The 21366-nt window shown below is 41.5% G+C and overlaps 1 protein-coding gene across 2 annotated transcripts in view; it reads right to left on the bottom strand.

Moving 5' to 3' along the window:
• Positions 1 to 237: 237 nt before the first annotated feature.
• Positions 238 to 21366, bottom strand: part of LOC103139771 (nuclear receptor coactivator 2-like) — a 55436-nt gene continuing 34307 nt past the window's right edge. For both annotated transcript variants that reach the window (XM_007554583.2, XM_007554582.2), the window contains exons 2-9: positions 19277 to 19384; positions 15889 to 16061; positions 10326 to 10429; positions 5157 to 5334; positions 3650 to 3832; positions 2079 to 2180; positions 961 to 1101; positions 238 to 468 (exon numbers count right to left, since the gene is read on the bottom strand). In XM_007554583.2, coding sequence (XP_007554645.1) covers positions 254 to 468; positions 961 to 1101; positions 2079 to 2180; positions 3650 to 3832; positions 5157 to 5334; positions 10326 to 10429; positions 15889 to 16061; positions 19277 to 19368 — 1188 coding nt within the window. In that variant the 5' untranslated portion in view covers positions 19369 to 19384 and the 3' untranslated portion in view covers positions 238 to 253. The remainder of the gene's footprint in view (positions 469 to 960; positions 1102 to 2078; positions 2181 to 3649; positions 3833 to 5156; positions 5335 to 10325; positions 10430 to 15888; positions 16062 to 19276; positions 19385 to 21366) is intronic.

The raw sequence follows: 21366 nt of genomic DNA on the forward strand, positions 1-21366 counted from the left end.
TCCTCAATAGATGGAGATATTGCCCATTCATAAAAACGGCGATCCAAAGTGCTTTACGGGAAATCAAATGAAAGACATTAAAATTGCCAAAACCTTGAAGCTCGCTTGAAACGTCCAACACTTTAAAGAATTGCATGAAAGCATAAACACGTTAAAATGGCCGTTATTATCTCTTCATGTCACATTTCAGTCACGGATTTGGCCCTGGAGGTGGAAATTCAGTGCATAAGCAGTTGTGTAGAGCATAAACAGGCTAAAACACTCCAGCAAATTCTAAGATTAGTTTCCTTTCTGACAGATGTGTAGATACGGAGACGTACCTCTGTAGGAGGTGCAGGGACATGTAGAGCTGGGGTTCGTTAGTGGCAGATGAGCGCACCAGTTTGCTCTTGGTGTGGGCAGAAACGATGGTTCCATCAGAGAGGGAGAACCGGTAGATTGGACTGAACGCTTGACCGTGGCGGAGAACTGTAGACACAGCAGGCTTCACGTCAGCAAGCACACAAATTTTTTTTTATTTTCTGGAATAAGATAAAACACATGTGTTCCTGCTGGTTCCAGTGTTAGAGTAGATTGATGGATCATCCAAGGACTGAAGTTCATGGTTGGCTGCTTTTTGTTGCAATTCATTCAAATATTTAACATTTAAAGCCTTTTGTTTCCCTCCAGAGCCTTGAACTTCTTTCCCCTCTTCGAAACATCTAAAACAAACTTCAAAGTCCTTTATTATGACCTGATATGACAAACAAACATGGAAGCAGTGTACCGTTGAAGTTACAGGTTTAACCATTTCACCGTTTGCCTTTCAGCTTTACTTGTCCAGATACATTTCTGCCCATTCACCTTTAGAATACAGTTCAAGGTCAGTTATACTGGTTGGAAAAGCCTCCATCCGACTATTTACATTGAATTTAATGACGTATTTCTGCAACCAACTGTGAAGGTGTGTAAAATAATAACCTTCTTGCTGGTGTCTCTTGGCAAAGGACATCTCCCCGTCGTTCTGCAGGTGGAACCTCTGGATGCAGCGCCGTACCAGATCCTCCCAGCCTGGCTTCATGGACGCTCGCAGTAGACTCGTGTCCAGTGACGTAATCTTACCTAGTCGCAAAGGAGGACGTTACGGTAGCTGCAGGTGTACGGAATTATAAACTTCTGCCTCCCGACCCAAACTGGCTGCTAGATTTTAACGAGAATTTCAGGTCGAATAAAAGTCACCGTTTTGCCACCTGGTTTAACAAGTACGTCCAGGATATTTGTGTCGACACAGGCAATCGCTCGCAGCGGTGCGACACTTGTCCCTCAAGTATGTGCCATTTGAAATGGAAGCAACAGACCACTTAAGGGCTGACAAACTCTCTCCTGCTTGACTGACAGCTACATGGACCAGCTTGTCACAGTAGCAATAACAGGAGCCATTTACAGCAATACATCACATCTAACAATCACCAAGGCGTCAAAAAAAAAAAGGAACTACAGAGGCAGACTGGCAGCTTACGTGGTGTTTTGCTTAATTCTAAGGGGGGGGTTTCAAACTACGTGTCCTAAACGCCACAAATGAAGGTGATTGTCGCGCTCTGTGTGGCGCTAACGGACAGCTCGGTAAGTAGAGGCTGCCATTCATGCGCACCTACGGAAGCCTGGGTGGGAAACTACAGGAAATTACTATATGTCGCTGACTAACCATGAAGGTGTGTGTTGTTTTTTGTGATGTGGTTGTGGGTGTGCATACCACACAAACGGCATTAGTACATCAGAGGCCAGGTGACGCGCGCACAGCTGCGTGCGTGTATGCAACAGTTTTTCTTTTCACCTCCCACAGTGCAGACAAGAAGGGTGGCTGCAGCCAGCTAGTCCAATCCTAACGGGGTCTTTTGTATGATGCCTAAATACTTAGCAGCGATGTCTGCCGATTTGTGGAGAGTTTGAAATTTCTTTCAACACAAAGGCAGTCTATTTTTTATTTTATTTTATTTTTCGTTTGTTTTACTCAACCTAAACAAGTATTAAATCGGATGCAAATTATCTCCGATCTCCATGCGTCAGTTTGTAGCTGCCGTCCGTCTGATTCCCTGTACCTTGCAGGTCCTGGCGAGTGGTGAAGCTCTCATGCGTGGGAAGCATGGGCCTTTCCTTCGTGGGCACCCTCCGAGCCACGCAGATCAGGCACGACTGGAAGTCTGAGCAGAAAGAAAAATAAATAAATAAAGAAGAAGAAGAAGAGAGCGAATAAACGTCAGGAACAAAGGACAAGGTGGAGGATGGAACAAAGAGGACGAGGATAAAACATGAGAGACGAAGAGGGAGTGAGAGGGGAGGACAAGGGGGGCGTAAAGGATAGAGACAGAGGGAGGGAGTGATAATGAAATGCATGTTATTCCCAGGCAGCATAATTAATACAGTTATTAATGAGCGTGGGGATCAGGGCTCCGCTCCTTTAGCGAGGAGCAGCTATTGCTGGCGAGGGAAATGATGTAGTGTGACCTTTCGGAGGAGTCTGAGTGACTTGATAAGTGTTTGCGTCCGCACCTCCGTCTGGTCCCGGCTAAAGCGCCGTCACGCACTCATCGCGCCTCCTCCTGCCCCAACACGGCTCAGTAATGACAGTCTTCTTTGGCGAACGTAAAAATAAAAAATGACTTCGCCAATTCGACTGCTTGGGTGACCCCAAAAAGTCTGCGGTCCAACTTTTTTGTGAGCCAATAATATCCACAATCCCTCATGTTCCTCGCAGAGATGTGTGCCACAGGCTATCACACACACACACACACACACACACACACACACGTATAGAACCTCATGGGAGGTCTGGCCATCAAAGATCTTAATCGCTATTAATTCCACCCCCCCCCCATTTCCCTTCTTTCTGTTTCTGTCTGTGGCGAATTCCTCTAACTGTAACCGCCGATCGTGCTGTGGTGCTCAAATGCCCCAAATCATTCACACACCTTCAGCCAGCGATGTTCTCATGTTAGCCGGAAAACAGCTGGCAACATTAGCCTTTTATGTCGGGTGGTTCATAGTGCTAGGCTAATGAAAGCGTTTCTGGTTGGAGGTCATGTAAAGAACGCTCGTGTAATGCAGTAGAAACAAAGGGGCCCGATCTAGTAAAGTCAACGTAAACAGAGAAGACGGGGTTTTTTTTCTTTAAAGATGTGTCCTCTGTTGCCGTACACCGATTTCTAGGTGATGGACACAAATCTGTGTCCTTTCAGTTTTCAAAGGTCGGAATTTTAGCAGTCAGAAGAAAAACGACTTGAAACTAAAATAGGCATCGAGTTTGAAACCACAATCCAATCCAACGCTGGAGTTTGAATGTGTTCACTGTTCGGTTGTGCTGCTGCATCGTTATTTGCTTTGAGCACATCTGCATCAGGCTTCATAAGTTGTTACGAATTTGCTAAGTACGCAACGTGCTCTGTTACAAATGTAGAAAAAAAAAAAAAAAGTAGCCATAGCTACTTTTTCTATTTATGGCAACTTCCAAACAAGTAAGAAATATGCAGATATGTCAAAAATGTTACGCTAAATTAATTAAAAAAAACAACAAAAAAAACATTTTGTCCAAGGTTGTTTTATAAGGTCACTACTTTAGTGTCAACTGATCCTCCTATCCATCTCTTCCCCACTTCCCTCCCCGCTTCCATACCGTCTCCTTCCTCCTTGATGGACTTGGGTTCTGACACTGCAAAACACTGCATGGTCTCATATTTCTGCTGCTGGGGATCGTGCGACTCGTCCTGGTTCTCGCTGTGCGGGTTCACCAGCATTCGGCAGTTGAACGTGTGGCTGTTCCTCCTCGGACCCTCGCTGGACCACGGGACGCCATTGACTGCCGGAGAGAGAGAGAGAGAGAGAGAGAGAGAGAGAGGAAAGAGAGAGGAAGAGAGGTGAGGCAAAGGAGACTTTTATAGTCTGTGAGAGGGTGAGGGTGGTGGTGGGGGGGGACACTTTTCCCTGCGACTGAAAGTGAACGGTGAAACATGAAGCATGCAAAGAGCGAGCCAAGAGGAGGCGAGCGCGCTGCAAGTGGAAGACATAATGAGAGCAACGCAGGGAGAATGAAGGCAGAGGAAGTGCGAAAAAAAGAGGAGAGCTGTTGCTGGGTAGAGATCAGTTTTAATGAGCAGTTGGAACCCTGAGCCATCCATCCACAGCAGTGCATCACAGCCAGGCCTCCATATGCACGTCCTCCCAAAACATCACTGCCCATCTTTCTTCTCCTGTCCAACACTTACACAGGCACGAAATAACTCACTCAGAAACACACAACGCACGCATACACGCACGCACGCCCGGCCAGCTAGATAAAAAAAAAGACATGTATAGGCCAAACTCATTTCTTTCTAGCAAACTCCCATCACACTCCATCTGGTTTGTGATCTCATTCAGTGCATTGATAATCTCCCAGTAACTGGGCCACAGCCCAGTGATCATTTCCAGGGTACTCTGCTCTGCGCAGCTCTCCCACCCAGATGGCTGGGTAACTCAGACCTCAATCCAGATCACCAGCAGAGGAGGACTCGGAGCTCCTGACGCGATGCGGTGGCGGCAAAGCTCACCTTATGGGAAGTGAAGCCGTACGGGTTAATTTGACGGAACGAGATGATGGGGTGGGGGGAGGGAATTCCTGAGCTAAGCTGAGGATTGCACAAACAGTTGTAATGTTTACATTAAATAAGCACAAAGCATAACTTCAATGGGTGGGCTAGAAAGTATGGGAAATTGAGAACAAGAAAAGAGGATCTCGATAGGGGTGTGCAGCAGAGAACGAGAGAAAAACATTAAAAAAAAAAGTGAAGAGAAGGGGAAGGAAGGGCACGAAATGAGAATGTAGGAAGAGCATTATGCTGCTGACAGGAGAGAGAAGCCAAAAAAGGAAGTTAATTAGCTGAAAAGCGAGGGAGGATGAGGAGAAGAGTGAGAGGAAAAAGTCTGGGCTGAGCATCAGCAAAACAGAAAAAGAAGAACCTTTAGGATCTTTGCACACTGCAATTTTTTTTTTTTTTTTTTTTTACAAGCCAGCTTTCAGGCACTGAAAAACCACCGTAAACATTTAAATCACAACGACATGGCTAATAAAAAGCACCAGGTGACGCAAGGGAGACGGAGCGGAGGCAGAATTCGTTGGCAGGGAGAATAAGCCGAGGGCTAACCGAGGGATTTAGGCAGCAGGTTCTTGATGAACTCGGCGTGATCGCCGACGTGCAGCACGCTGTACACGCTGGTGTTCATCAGCTCCTCCTGGTTGTAGCGCAGGTACTGGGTCACGTTCTCAGACACGAACACGATGTTGCCCTCCATGTTCACCACGAAGAAGAAGCCGTCGAGGGCCTGGAGGGGCAAAGAGGCGGTTTAGAGTTTGTTTACAAAGTTCCTCCTCACAAAAAAAAAAAAAACACAATTCATGAATAATTAGGATTTTATTTGTGCAGCAATCACCCTCATTAATCAGAATATGTTAATAACCCTGCTGCAAGTGGCCTAAAGGGGGAATATCACCGATTAATATGCTCTCCCTTTTCTCAGACAAGGGAAAGCTGCAACTTTAATTTATTGATGCAAGTAATTGTGTTTTTCTTCAGATCTACTGGGTTTTAATCTCTATTATTTAGTATGAAAAACATTCAAGAACAGCAGATACTATGTAAATATTCTCTGAAGTCTGAGAAGCCGGTATAAATATATGTCTCCATTTATTTTCTGCCAAGGAAACGTGTAAAGAAAAATAGTACAATGTAAAATGAAACACATTGAAAAAGTTCTAAAAGTAAAGTTGAAACATGTCAAAAATGAACAAAGTAATTTTTGACCTTTATGGAAAAGTTGCAGTAAAACCATTTTTTTTTTAAATCCAGATTTAAAGAAGCCAACAAATTCTGGGACATTTCAGGTTGGAGCAGAGGAGCAGAGAGACTAAATGATGCTTCCTCTAATTTAATTCTGGTCATAGCTCCTAAAGGGGGGGATCAAAGGGGTCTAGATAGTTAATACTGTAAAAGATAAGCCTATACCTTATAGACCAATATGAAAACAGAATCTATCATTTTACAGACATGCAGCCGTTTAAGTTTATTTTCGTGGTGTGTGCCTGATTGTTTTTTTTTTTTTATCCATAAAGACACAAATACATTTAAGTGTCCCGAGAAAGCAGCCTTGAGACAGTCCAAATATAATATTTCTCATTCATATGTAAAAACACACAAAAGATTATAGATCAAGCTTCTATTTAAAAGCTCTCCACACCAAACTAATGCAAGAAAAGGAGCTAATAATGACACAAAGGCCGTTTAAGACCAAACCGCTTGATTAGAAATTAGCCCTGCCAAGACGTTTGCGTCTGTGGTGAAATGGCAGGAGAGTGGTGTACGGCAAAGACAAAACCTCATATAGTGAAGCAACTGTAGCGAGCATCATTCCGCCTGCCACCAAAATGTTGAAACAAGATGAGTGACTTACTATTCTAATTTAAGCTAATTTAATTTGCACTTGCAATTTTGCTTTGTTTTATCATGCCTTTTAATTTGCATGAAGGACCAATTGAAACTTTTATCCAATTTGTCCTAAATACACGGCTAGTTATTGTCTGACATTTAGCCCATAGAGGAGCAAAATGTGGCAGAAAGCTTTTAAACCGTTTAGCAAAATTAACTAAAGAGGCTCCTTCCTAATATGGGAGATTTCTTTATTTTTATTAAGAAAAACCAGAAAGCAACATTTGAACTATCTGCCATTTGCCGTTGTACCGTACCCGTAACGGCCCATGACCTAAAAGTGGAGTACACGCTGAACCCTCATTTATGTTTAAACGCCTACTCTGTTATTTGTATGTTATTACACTATGCTTACAGAAAAACCACTGGTACATACAATTAGTACCAGCTAAAAAGAAAAAAAAAAACAAGCTGAACATCAGTGAAGCTGATAAAAGCAGAATAAACCCATGTGGCTGATTAAAGTATAAGAAGGAGGAGCAGCACTTAATTGAAAGAACACAGCCCCAGGTCAGCCATTACACACAAGCTGGTGTCAATTAGGCCATCAAATCACCTACAGCCTTCAGGAACAGAACACTGGCGCTTGTAAAGCCGGTGCCACGACAGAACCGAAGACATCTGCTCTTCATCTGTGCTTAATCGATCGCTACGGTTAAACTGAACAACCGTCAAACTTTTCAGCGCGACATTTATTGTCGTTCCTGAAAACGGCTACAAAACCAACAGCCCCACGGAAAAAATGTTAAGGTTCGCCGAACCCTTTCCATCTGATCCAAGATTACAGCGTGATGGAGGTTCTCCCTCGCCTGCTCTGACACTTCCTAATCTAAAAACAAACTCAAAGCCACCTCATCCATCAGTGCATTAACTGGGCCTGCTCCAAAATGCAACGTGGTTGTGCAAGTCCATCCTGTGTGAGGAAAGAGCATGGACTGGACAGGATAAACATTGCGTCGTGCCAACTCTAATGCTCCTCCAGACACTGTTGCTCAACGCCGTTAGCCAATACTTTTAATTTACAGTGCCCTCCTTAAATATACACTGGAGAGACGGCTGAGCCAATACGAGTCGATGTGTTCCAAACGGCAACGTTGGGAATAATTGTACAATCCCTGCTCCCAGCTCTATTTACTTGTGAACAATAACTGCAGGCTATATATTGCTGCAACGTAACATTAATAGTTTTTGGTAATGACTGAAAAAAAAAGAAAAAAATGTTATAGACATCATCAAGAATAAAGAGCAAAAGCCATGTCAAAGTATTCGTAGGAAGTTGAGATTTTGGAGATTTTTGTCATGTCCGAACCAAATATTTTATGCTTCACTGGGATTTTATGTGAAAGATCAACAGAAAAGGAGCAAATAATTTAGAGTTTCTGCAGTTTTCACCAACTCAAATTTAAGACTTTAAGACCTATTTAAGGCCATTATGAATAAATAAAAAAAAGAAGGGGGAAAAAACAGTATAGGATAAACAAGATTAAATAGTTCAGCCACAACAAAATTTAACACCTGTGATGAAAGTATTTAAAAGTAATATGAAACAAAATAATAATTTGGTGTGCATTTGTACTCAGGACCCCTTGAGTTAATACTTTGCACAACCACCTTTCCCTACAAATACAGCAGAAAATCTTTTGGTATACATTTCATTCCACTGATTTGCAAACCCATGAAAAAAAAATAAAATAAAAATATTAGTATCTTCTAAGAAATCAAAGATTCCTGCAACAGTATGCCTCCCCCATCATGCTTCCCTGCATTGGGTTGGTTTATCCAGAAAGATGAGCATCAGGTTTGAAGAAAAGCAAAAAATGTTGCTCTCATCTGCCCAGAGTGTCTTAATCAACATACAGACCAGACTAAGGATTACAAAATCCACTTCACAACTCCATGTGTTGAATAGTCACATGCAATCCCAGCAAAATGCATTGAAGTTTGTGGTTGTGACACAAAATCGGGAAAAGAAGATACGAGTGCTTTTTAGGGCACCGTATACATAACAGTGACGTGACGTAATGAATCTCTCCACAGAAGGTTAAAAGAGCAGCACAATGTTTCCCCACACTCCTCTCCATCCCTCTGTGTTTGGAGAGCAAAGAGTCTCAGAGGGGCAGGGTGGGGGGAGGAGGAGAGGAGGTGGGGATGTGCGTTTCTGCTGCCGGCCTTTCTCTCCTCTGAACGGCCTGTAATGAGCCCAGGATCGCGGAAGGGATCGCGGCTCGGAGCGGAGCTGGTGTGAATGGCCTATCGCCGTGTTTTGGGGACTGCTGACAGATGGGAAAGCTCGCAGGCTGCGCTGGGCTATATTTAGCCGCGAGTTAGTGTGTCGATTCAGTGACGCTGGACCAGGAGAGCTATAAATATTCCATGACAGGACGGATCTAGAGGCGAAAGAAGAGGGAAGAAGTGGGAGAGCTGGGGGGGGCGGAGCGCGGGAGATCTGAGCGAGGCGGGGAGGGCGGAAATGGGTGAGAGGACGGACTCAATGGACTGATTCATTCGATGAGCTGTTGCTTTCTTTCCCATTATACGTAAGCACTTCTGAGGCTCTCCGTTGTACAACCGGGCCATTGCTCAGCTTGGTGATTTACAGCCAATCAGGGGCGGATACAAGATGCTGGCAGCTTTAGCCTCACACAGCTACACTCTGACATAATCACTACTGGCACAGCTGCGATTGTTCTCCGTGAATGGTGCTCTTCGGTAGACATCAATCATAATTTCAAGAGGTGGGTTGACCTGTGGTGGAGTATTTCACTTAGTGTGACACTATTAAGTGGAGTGTATGATGAAACCTGAGTGCAATTTGATCTCGGTGTGAATACAGATGTTCTGTGGAGACGTGATCATCAGGGTTAAAGTTCTGGAGAAGTATTAAGGAGGGTTTAGGTCGGACGCATCATCTTTACGTTGAAAGAGTAAAACAAGGCAACGCCGTTCACAAACTGACAGGTTGGGCAAGGAGAGCTTTATATATTTATTTATTTATTTATTTTGAAGCTGCCAAGAAGACCGTGGTAATTGTGGAGGAGTTGCAGGTGGGAGAATCTGATCACAGGACAACTATTTGTCAATCTCTCCATAAATCTGACAATAACGGAATGATGGCGAGAAGAACATCACTTTTTGTCGTTTGAGGCACAACAGACGTGTGGAAGGAGACGGTCTAGTAACAGGAAATCAAGACTGAACTTCTTAACCTACGGATGCAGCTAAACTCAGGACAACCCTGTAGGTAAAGCTTTTAGGGGCTGCAAAAGACTTAATGCTGGCTTGGAAGTATTCCTTCTTGTGGGACAGTAACTCTAAACATGCAACATGAATTACAATGGAATGACTTGGATTACTGATCCTCAGAACCCCCCATCTTGCATGTTGTAGGGGTTTTCCTGCTGTGCCTCAAGCCTGACTTAAATGTGTGATTAACAGGCTTTTGCAGCATATTATAGCTTACTGTGGAGGCAATACAGTCATTTGAGAAATACCTAAACCATAAAGAACAGTGGATTTCTGAGGAATAGGCTTGAAAAACACTGGTTTATTTTAGAGATTATTACTGTGTTTAAATAGCCTAGTTAATAATCGATTGTAAGACTAGAAAAGTACAATCTAAGTTATTGCGCAAAGAATAAAGTCCACATTTTAATCTCTTAATGTGTGAGAGACATGCACCAAAAGTTTATATGTAATGAATATTAAAAAAATAATCTCAATAAAAACACTGGGAAGTTTAAAAGGTAATGTGACAAAAATATTAAAAGGAAATGGCAAGGCATTGCAAATGACATCATGATGAATGAAAAAACACAAACGCAATCCACCCACCTCCAGCATCATTGGTCCCAAGGCGTCTTTGTCAATCACACTTTGGCCTGTTGATGAGACATCAGCCTTCTGCACCTCCTCCTCGTTTGCTGCTGCAGCCTTTTCTGTGATCAGATAAATCAATAAGACAAACTTAAAAGCCACAAATCGGGATCCAATGCAACAAGTTCATAATGCAGAGGGAGGGGGAAAAAAAACAACAACAAAAAAACAAAAAACACAACACCACCACCACAAAGACTAAACTTAGAGGTCACCGAGAAGAAGCACGAGCAAACGATTCTGCATTTCCCCCTGCAGTCGACCCACATACTTTAAAGAGGTCACTGGCTGACAGGGATTTTAACAAGTATCCATCTGGTAACAAAGCAAACACATTCGGTCCCTTTGTGAAAACATGCGGCCGGCCGTGGCTCCAGCCCAAGCGCACCGTGGCAAACGGAGTGAAAGGTTGCTGTAAACGAGCGTGTCAGAGCGCACGACTGCCACACTGGTGACAGACACTGGATGGATTACACCCGTCATGTGCAAAAAAAAAAAAAAAAAAAGGGGGCTATTATGGAACAGGGAGAATGTGTAAACAAGTCATGTACAAAATAGGAGAACAAATTGTTCCCATGAAGGGCAGAACATTTTTACTTATCCAATACCACAAACAAACTTAATCATGTTATCAATAATAATAATATGAAATTAGATTAAGCTATCTAAAGCTCAAAAGTTAGTTTTTCAAAATACGTCCAACAAATTTAGGAAATTCATCAAATGAGAGAAAAAAAATTTATTTTCTTGCAACAGAACAGATTTCAAGATTATACTGTGTTTGCACAATACGTTCAGCAACATATTAATACGTTCAGCAACATATTAATATATTAATATGTTGCTGAACCCTAACCCTAACCCTAACCCTAATTTACCAGTGACTAGGAGAAAACTAATTCAATAGAATTTAGAGATGCATAGAGAAATGGGACGGTGACCAAAACTGGCGGACTTTTAGCGTGGTCGACCGACCGACGCTTTCAACATCACTGGCGGTCTAAAAGGAAGTCAGATGAAACACGGGGATGCATGAATCAATTTTAAATAAACTTCCCTATGATATCTGTAGACGTACTCTTTATGAAGGCTGTGATAGAGTGAGCGAGAGCAATACCATAAGTAAATAAATAACGGGAAGGGTGAACAGAGTTGGTTTCCAACCTCTGCCTACCAGATCTGGGAATATTAGGTGGAGCTGAGTTGAGGTAAGGAAGCATATTCTCCAATTTAACGCTTCCTCCCCAAGTTGTGTTCAGGACAAAAAGAGTAATATTGGCCAATATCGACGTTGGTGCTGATACACAGTGTATGCCTGCTAAAAACATACCTATGCTAATTAATGCAACAACAAATAAAAAACAAAACGTATATATTAAAAGAAACACAATATATTGTCGCCAATGCACCAGGTTAATTGACACACTAGTAATGCTTGTATAATTTCTTTTTTCAGTCATACCTTGCGAGTCACAAGCTGAAAATTTCAGGAAACTTTTCCCTAAGGAAACCCTGCTGTTTCAGCAATGCTAGCCAGGCTAATCACTAGTAGGAGATGTTATTATAGCTGGTTAAAAATGTGAACTAAATGGTCAAAAATCCAGGTTTAAAAAAAAAAAAAAAAAAAAAATCACACTTCTAATTGGAGGATTTGTTAACATTTTAAAATGGCACGGATATAGAAACGTACAAAAATTCCAAGACCCAAACCCTTAAAAACCACCAAACATTTCATTTAAATTTGAACAATTAAGAGATTCCTCTCAGCTTTGGTAACTAAAATAAGGAGTTATGTCTTTGCCCATGTGACTGGGTTAATAAACATGCAGAGAGGCCTTATGTTCATAGCGTAGGCTGCCCTACTTTCCAAGCAGACGATGAGAGGCGGAATATGAGTGGGCTGTTGGGGAGGGGTGGATGAGGGGGCACATTTAACGGGCGCACCATGCCAAGGAGAGAGCTGACCATATGGTGACAAAAGATTGTGGTGAGAAGCAAACAGAATCACGCTCTTCCTTTTTATGGGTATGGATGTGTGAAAGTTGACACGAATGCAGGTTTCCCTCTGCGCTGTGGGTTTGTGCAACAGCCCACAGACAAGTATTAATCTTTTCCAGCATTAATGATCCGTGCATCAGCAGGACCTCTCCAGGCCCAGTGGGGTCCTGCAGACCAACACAGCTGCCCTGAGTGCAGACCCATCACTCACTGTCATGGCCGCCTTCCCTGGCTCTCTGTCTCTCTGCAGAAGTGTGGCACTGTGCCACGGATAGCAGGAGCAATTGATCACTTAAAAGGATTGTGTAACGTATTAACAACTACATCATAAACCGGCGAGACAGGGCACCATATACGCTTTACTAGCTCATGAATTTATAGAGCAGTGGTGCTTTTTCTCTTGTCTTTTTTTATTGTGCAACGTTGCCCATTAGCAGATAATGCAAAGTCCTATCATTATTATTATTAGTTTTGTTATTGGTTTTTCAACTATGGATTGGTGTTGAACTTTTTTTTTCTGTTAATGCCATTGTCATTTGAATTTTGTATCGAATCTGATTGTCTTTCATGAAAAAAAATTGAGAATTAGAAAGGTAAAGCGTCACAAACAAAGGCAAACGATATATTCAAGGGAGAATATCCTTTTCCACACTGCTGTATTTATCCGGTTATGGACTAACAAGGCAGAGAAAAAGTAAGAGAACATAATTTATCTCAGCTTAAACAACAGGGTTTTAATGTACAGCCGAAGGTAGGAGGAGAATTATTATTTAAGACCCCACTCATTCAGTCACAATGAGATTTCCTTCATTTTCATTATTTTTTGGTAGGAGATTGACCTGTCTGAGTTACAACTGATCTGCAACCTAATGTCACAAGATGCTTTCAAATTTTACCTAAGAATATTTTTTTTTTCTTACATGAAATCAGGTGAGAAAATTCCTTTCAGTGTTAATCATTACACCGAAGAGGGAACCGGTTCATCTACTAATTACTACTATTACTTTGAGCTCATAACATTGTGGCTGGATGCAACCCCAAACTTCCTCTTTGGTTGACCTTACGCAGCTCATATCCTCAAACCTCAGAAACTTGTAGTTGAATCTACAGCGTCAAAGCACATAAACATGCAAAAAACCTCCCTTAAATATATGCCAACATGCATATTTTCCTATCTACACACACACACACAAACTGAATTAATGGATCATTTACTCCATTAGCATAATATCACACTGGATACCTTTGAAACTTCAGACCTTGAATTTGAGTATAGTTATTTAGTAGTTAAAAACAGGCTCACACTGTTCATTTTTTACAGCATCATTAGTGTCGCATTTACTTGCACCCCTGTCAACAGAAAAGCATTTAGCACACAGTCTTCTACCGTTTCCTGGTTTTTGAGAACAAGACTAGAGCGCGATCTACAATTTCATACTAGGTCTTCTAATACCATCGTCTCTTCAGCTCGACTCAAATAGGTGTTATAGGTGTTTAGAAAGCAAATAGTACAAAAAAGCAATAAGAAATTGTTTATAAGACGGTTGTGAAATATAGAAACTTTAAAAAATTCTGTCAATACATTTTTTCTTAAACTTTGAAAGATCATGAGGTCATATCATTGTTATTATTTTTGCTTTACCCCTTAAAGCTGCCTCCACAACAAATCTCTATCTCAACATCTCAGCAGGAAGAGAAAGAGACCCACAGCATCACAGATCCCCTACTGTACTAAACAGTGTGCATGACGTGCTTTTCCACATATTCGCCCTTCGTTTCCCACTAGACCCACATGTAGTGTTTGTTGCCTGAAAGCTCAGTCCTCGTCTCGCCTCAAAGCAAACGGTTCTAGCGAAGGTAAGTGTAGAGTCTGGGAAACGGCACATTCAGACCAGCGACGGTGGAACAGGAGATGTTTTCTCCCACAGCGCCTTCGGATAAGCCTTGCTTTAGACTAAGTGACCCCTGACCAGCCCAATCTTGAAGTACTTCTCTAATTATAAGCTTGGAAATTTCTTTTGCTTCCTTTTCCGCCCTCCTTATGATGTGTGTTGGGTGGTAAGATACACTTGGGGCCTTATCCGGCTTATTTTAGAGTTTCTGCAAGTATCTTTAAATTTGAGACTTTTTATTCCAGTGTGGTAGAAATTTTACTTTACTTACAGGTGCATCTTAAAATAGAATATCACTTAAAAAAAAAAGAAGCTGGTGTAATAATACCTTGGTTGTTCAAGTGATTAAACAAATAAATCACACTAACAGATTTCTCAAAATGGTACAAGAAAGCAATGGACAAATGTCAAGAGTTAAAATGACCACTGGGTGTATTTAAGACCTTTAATCTTAAAATTAAGGTTCTTACAAGTCGGACGTTTTAGGATCACGCCAAAACTATCCTATTTTTTTCACAATATGTCGTTTAAGCTCGCCACGTCTGACTATAGATGTATGTGGATTCAAGCAGGTAGCGCTTTTATTGCACCCATTTTCTCACCTTGATAAATATATAACACATCTGCCTTCCATAAAAGGCATGTTTTCTTGCCTTTCCCATGTTGAAGTGTGACTAGAAGAAATGGGCCTGTGCTCTACCAGGAAAACAGGAAACAGAAAGACATCCTTATAAAATTATAAAGGCAAGTATGCAACACAAATGATTCAGGTTCTCTTACTTAATAAGAGGGATGCAAAAACATATGGATGGTAATCTCCCTACTAAACTTATGCAGCTGAATTAAGTGGTTGATTTTTTTTCCCTTAGAATTTTCACACACAACGATTACACTATTGGACCAAAAAAGAATTTAAAGCTTTTTGCAAACCTTTGTCAAGAAAAAAATAAATAAAAAAAAAGAGAGAGACTTTTGAATTTAACTGCACTTTTCACAGGAAAAGATGTATCACTGACATCTGACACAACCCTTCCATAGAGTGAGAAATGAAGTGCAGTTAAAAGAACCTAAGGCATTCCTTCAAAGCACAACGTTCGGCATCTATAAGCAGCTATAAAAAGATTCCCCTGCCTGACCACCGGCCAGTAGAGGACAGAGAGGAAGAGGATGAGCCAGCCCTTCGTTTGCTTTGCTCCGTGTGAATGTAGCAGGCTTGATGTGGAATAGGGTTTTTGTTTTGCTTTAGTCACTTTTACATAGCAGACGTACGAGTCAAATAAAATACAGTGACATTATCAACTGGTTTGACTTGTGCATCTTAAAACGGCCAAGTTTTTATTTATTTGTTTTTATTTTTTTAAATAAGATATTCTGGCACCCTTTCTCAAAAGCAAAGACCAAGCTAATATCTGTCTCTAAATTTACAACAGGAGAACATTTTAGCTTTGCAACAACCTTACTTAATCGTCTAGCAACATGTTTTTTTTGCTACGAGCTGTAAATTCAAAATGTTCGATGTAGCCCTGAACAAGCTTTCACTTTTATCATTTCATTTTTTTATCATGTTTTTTTTTTTTTTTTTTTGCAGTTTATTCAGAATGCAGACGGCACGACCAGACTGTCACTCGTACCTTGCTCCTTTATTTGCCTGATCTGTTTCACAGTTTCCTTCAGGATTGCACATTTGTCAGGTTTGACGTTGAAGTTGTCGATGTCGTTGAAGTTGGCGAAGATCAGCTCGGCGAGCTCTTCGATATACTTGTTCTCGTGCTCGCGGTTGCGCTTCTCGTTGCTCCGCTTGGGACTGCAGAGACATAAAAACAACGAGAGGGGAAAACTCATTAAAAAAAAAAAAAAAAAGCAATGGGGGACCAATGTTGGGGAAAATTACAAAACTCTATCAACTTTTTTTTTTTTAATTAAAAAAAGATCACTTAGGTGGCTAATTTATCTTTTCTTTTAAATCACAACACTAAACAAAAAAGATACAAGCATTTTCAACAGCGAAGAAATGACACCGTCCTTTCCTAAATCCCGGTGTTACCCTCCTGGGTTGGAATAACTTTGAGTGAGTTGCTCCTTGAAGACATCTGCCAGTGTCTCCCACTCTTCACTTGAAGCTGTGAAGTGTTTGAATTGTTTCAAGCCACAGCATCTCAAAAGAATAAATATCTGGACTATACTCCATTCCAGGACCTCCCATCTGTTAATTTTGAACTGGCCCAGATCCGCTGCAGCAAAGGATCTCCACAAGACAATTCTTCCACCTCCATACTTTACAGTTTACATGAAGCTCGTCTCCGCTAATGAATTTGGATTATTCTTAAGATGCTGGTGTCTAAATAATTCGGTGTTGGATTCGTCTGTCCAAAGAACATTGCTCCAAAAGCCATCGGTCTTTCTCTTGTTTAGCTCTGGCAATATTTAAGCTAGGTTTGCAGTTGATGCACTGAACTAGGACAGAGGCAGTATGCGATAAACGTGCCAGCCCCGCCCAGTCGTGTTGGCGCGACTCCTGGTCCTTTCACTCAAACTGGACAATCTGGAATGCTCTCTTGCAGAGCAGGTTCACCTGCACTGACATGTATAGGAACTCTCTATCATGGCTCCCGTTGGAGAATACCGCACCAAAGTATGCATCACGTATATAGGCCACACCGCTCGCTCGGCTCGCGTGCGCTCAATGGGAACCTCTAAAAGCGCGACTACAACTCGGCCTTAAGTCCGTTTTTCTTGACGAGCAAACATTGCCTCTGCTGCACTCTCTTTCTGATCGTACAGGAATGCACTTTCATATCAACAACGGCAAGAGTTGCTGTAAGTCTAATGATGACACTTTACATGTAAGGCTCGTCACTATCTGGGTCACATACGCCTATGGCTGTTTTAAATGATTATTTTAGTAATCAAGTAATCAACTGATTGTTCTGAGCATCTAGTAGCTACTTAAAGAAACATATGACAGAGAAAATGCTAGTCAACAATTCAGTTCCTATTTAAGAAAACACATTTAAGACACACTTAAATACAGTATGATTCAATAAAACTCTTAGTCTCATTATTTCACAAATTAAAAAGCAAACTTAAAAAAGAGGCATTGCCTTTTTGTAACACTTCACTTTCAGTCTCGAGTTTGAAGTATGAAAAAGCTTCTTTTTTTTTTACACATATTTCTAATCTATTTTTTATTGTTTTTTCACATCGTTATTCTCCTTGATCAGTAAGTACAACCAGTGAGAAAATGGAGCTTGAAGATATTAATACAAGCTAAAAATGGGGAGAGTAATAAGTCGGCTGAGCACAAAGTATGTTAAACTGACAGCAGTTTAACGTAATATGCCAAGTTTACTTTGATCTCAGGCCTCTAAAGTTAATTAGTCGGGTTGAATCAGGCTCTGACACGACGTTTACAGGCTCGATCAAGTTGGTTTTGATTGTTTCAGGCCCAACCTACACCTTCATTTTCCTGCTGACGTGTTGCCGCATTGTGGAGGCGCCATTGGAAAGCTTTCTGTGCCTCTCCATCTCCCTCCATAGCTGCTAATAGCACTTAGCATTCTTCATCAGCTCATTAAAGCGCTGCACACCACACACATAAAGTTTAAAAACAAAACAAAACAAAAAAAATCATATGATTACAGTGCACTAAAAAGTAATCATAATTGAACGATGCGTCAAGGAATTCTAATAATCAAGGTACTCGAATAGCTTTCATGAATCGTTTCAGCCCTACACAGTACTGTGTGCTCCTATGGTTCAACCTCAAGTCTGTCAATGTGGTTGTGTTGGTCGCTTCGGTATTTATAAGCGCACCCAAACTGATGCCCAAGATGGTCACTGTGGTTAAGGGTCAGGACTGCAATCAGGCCGTCCCATCCTCTCCACTCTAAATCGCTGTGTGAACAAAGGCTGATAGAGCTCAGTCCACGAGAGTGGATTCATGTGAAGGCCACTGACTGCAGAATCTCATCTCTGTATCCCTCTACATTGAGATTTCCACCTGGAGCGACGAGCCTCGTTTCTTTTTTTTTTTTTCCAGCGAGGGAAGTACCGCCCCTCGCCATCACGCTGCCTCCACCTAAAGGTGTTTCGCATTAGCAGGGAGAAATTGCCAAGTTTTTCATGGGGTACAACCCACATCCTCAACCCTGTTGCTCAAGCCATAAATGTATTTTTCTTACACTCTGTTACTCTGGCACCATTTAAGGGGGAAATAAAACAGCTTTCCAACAGTTTAACATTCATTATCAACAGGTTCTTACATGTGGCACCGTGGACGACCTTCCTAAACAAGCTCAACGAAAAAAAAACAAAAAAAACTGTAAGCCATCGTGTGAAGGAAACGAGATACGTTTACGCGGGACATTGGAGCTCCTGTAAAAACTCCTGGTATCTCCTGGAAAAGATAACTCATTATCTCCTCGATGGTTCTGGGTCAATTTGTGCCCTTATTTTAGATCCAAACATTGCTCTGTCATCCCAACCTACTTTCCTTTAAACCTGCAAACAAGCTGCTTTGTACTTCAAAATAATTCAACAGAGCTAATTATATAGAAACACTGAATGTGATTGTTCAAGATTTTATATGACCCCTCGTTTGATTCTTGTCCGTGCACATTTGTATTGGTTGGCATTTATGACATAGAAGATTGTGACCAATATCAAAACTGAATATTCTGAGTCCTATAAGGCTGTTTTCTTACCGTAGACTGTGTGGAGATTTTAAAGTAAAATAAAATATGAAAAAAAGATTACTTTACATCATTATCTGTAAAACTGAGTATGACATTTCCTGAACAGAACTGCAAGAGTCTGAAATCGTAGATGGGTAAATTGACCTGCACCGCTGCTTGATGGAGTTTCCTTTTTAGTTTCGAAATCGTCAGCAGAGGGAAGGTAGTTGAATCTGCAGTGGCCTGGTAATTCGAATTACTAACACGAAGAAAAACTAAAATCTCTAGGTAGCGGTGTGAGATGAAATAAGTTGGCAAGTAGGACTTGATCATTCTTGAGGGTTACCTGGGTCCTATGAGTTCGGCGGAGCATTCTTTGCGTTTTCGTGCTTCTGCCCTTGCAGGGTCAGATGAGTTTTCACCGACTCCACTCATCATCAATGCATATCAGCGTCTGCAAATGGAACACACAGGAAATCACAGTTTTAAATAAGAAGCAACAATTTCACTAGCTAACTGACTGAGCAAAAGGTAAGACAGCAACGGTATGTGAAAGGATGACAATGCAGGACTCGGTGAGGGCCCATATGGCCATCTACATACAGCACACATACAAACACACGCCCACACACACACGTACACAAAGTCTGTGCTGGAAGCACAAGTTGATCCAGTCCGGGAGAAATGAGTGAAAATGGAGCAGAGGTAGAGATTCAATCATTTCTCTCCGATGGCACAGTTCTCCCCAGAGAGACTGAAATGAGAGCACCGCGCTTCGCCTGCAGCAACAGACTGTGCGCTCAACCGTGTGCTGAGAAAAACACATTCGCTACACAAAACCAAGTGAAGCCAGCTCACATTCAGGACAGAGAGTTTACAGTAATGTGTGCCTGCGTCACTGTACGGACCGCCATTCGCCTGGAAAAACTCGAGGTCAATCAAAACCACAACAATGAGGACTCCTATCGTTTGAGGTTATGTGGAAATAACACTCGCCTACTTAGAAATGTCTTATAAGGTCACTTCCTATACGGTACAATAAATTTTATTTATTTTTTTTCTTTTGTTAAATACATTTGGGAGTCTCTTGACGGAAGCAAACAGTTGAAGCACAAAGAGTTAATGTGGCAGAGAGGCAGCTGGAAGTGGAACAGTGTTTGTGGTAAAAGGCTATTTACTTGTTAATTTGGGATAAAAAGGAGTACAATGAGTTTACTTCGGATACTCAAAAAGAGGGATTGCTCCAAAGTTAATCAAAATCAGCTGTCCTTTTACCCTCGGATAATGCTTTACCAGTTGTCGTGCATTTTTATTTTGCTAAATTATAACTGGGTCCAAGTTTCGCTATATACGAAACGATTGGTTTGAATGGTCTCGTATGTAGAGACCATTCCTATGTACCGGTGGTCTTCAAATCCAGGCAGTGAGGAGTGGCATCGTGCAAATTTTAGACGCGTCTCTGCTTCAGCACGCCCGAGTCAGATCATGAGCAGGACACCGACGATGTACTTCAGCCGTCTCACCGTCACAGAACCTACAATAAATTCTACTGTCAGTTTAACCCTCCTGTTGTCCTCGGGTCATTTTGACCCTAGGACAACAGGAGGGTTAAAGCAAGAAGAAGAAAAAAAAAAAGTCATAAATAAAGCTAAAGCAAAACTGAACCCTCCAGCATGACAATGACATACCAGTAAATCCACCAAGGACTCGCTAAAAATGTAGAAATGGAAAGTTCTATGCGGAGTCAAACCCTCGTCACCGATCACTTTGAGATGATGCAACTTCATACTATCTGTATTTTCAGGAAACCTCTCAAACATCTCGCTCCAGAAAGTTAGGAGCGGGGCAAACTTTTACATATTTTTTTTTAAGTGCAAATAAATCACATTTCTTCCCAGAGATTAGAAATTTTAACATGGCTACTTGAATAATTATTTAAAAAAAAAATGTTATTAAATTACATGGAGTGTCTTAATTCATTTCATACGACAGTCAGTGGATAAATTAGACACATTTAGGCCTTAAGAGGATCTGTGATTGGTGCCATTTAAACAAAGAGATTTTATTAAATTATTCAATGATTTATGGCATAAACAATAAAGAAGCTATACCTAGAGAACAATGGTTTTCGTGAAGATTCTGCAATTGAAATGAACCCGGAATGTCACAATTTTTTGAGTTTAATCTAAACATTACATGCTTTTCATGACAAGCCAACAGATTTCTCCCCTTGACGATCACAGATGAAGTCTGCGCCCAGTGGGTGCTGCTGCCCTTCTGATGCGCTCAGCTGATGCTCAACAGAGTAGTGTGGCAGATTTCTGGCCACAGTTGCATATTGAATAATAGTCAATAAATATTTTCTTTTTATTATTATTATTGACCTGCCAGAGCAGAGTGGCTGGGGGAAAAAAAATAAAGATTTCCTGCACAGAG

Source organism: Poecilia formosa, unplaced genomic scaffold, assembly GCF_000485575.1.
Source record: "Poecilia formosa unplaced genomic scaffold, Poecilia_formosa-5.1.2 Scaffold64, whole genome shotgun sequence".
Classification (NCBI taxonomy): Eukaryota; Metazoa; Chordata; class Actinopteri; order Cyprinodontiformes; family Poeciliidae; genus Poecilia; species Poecilia formosa.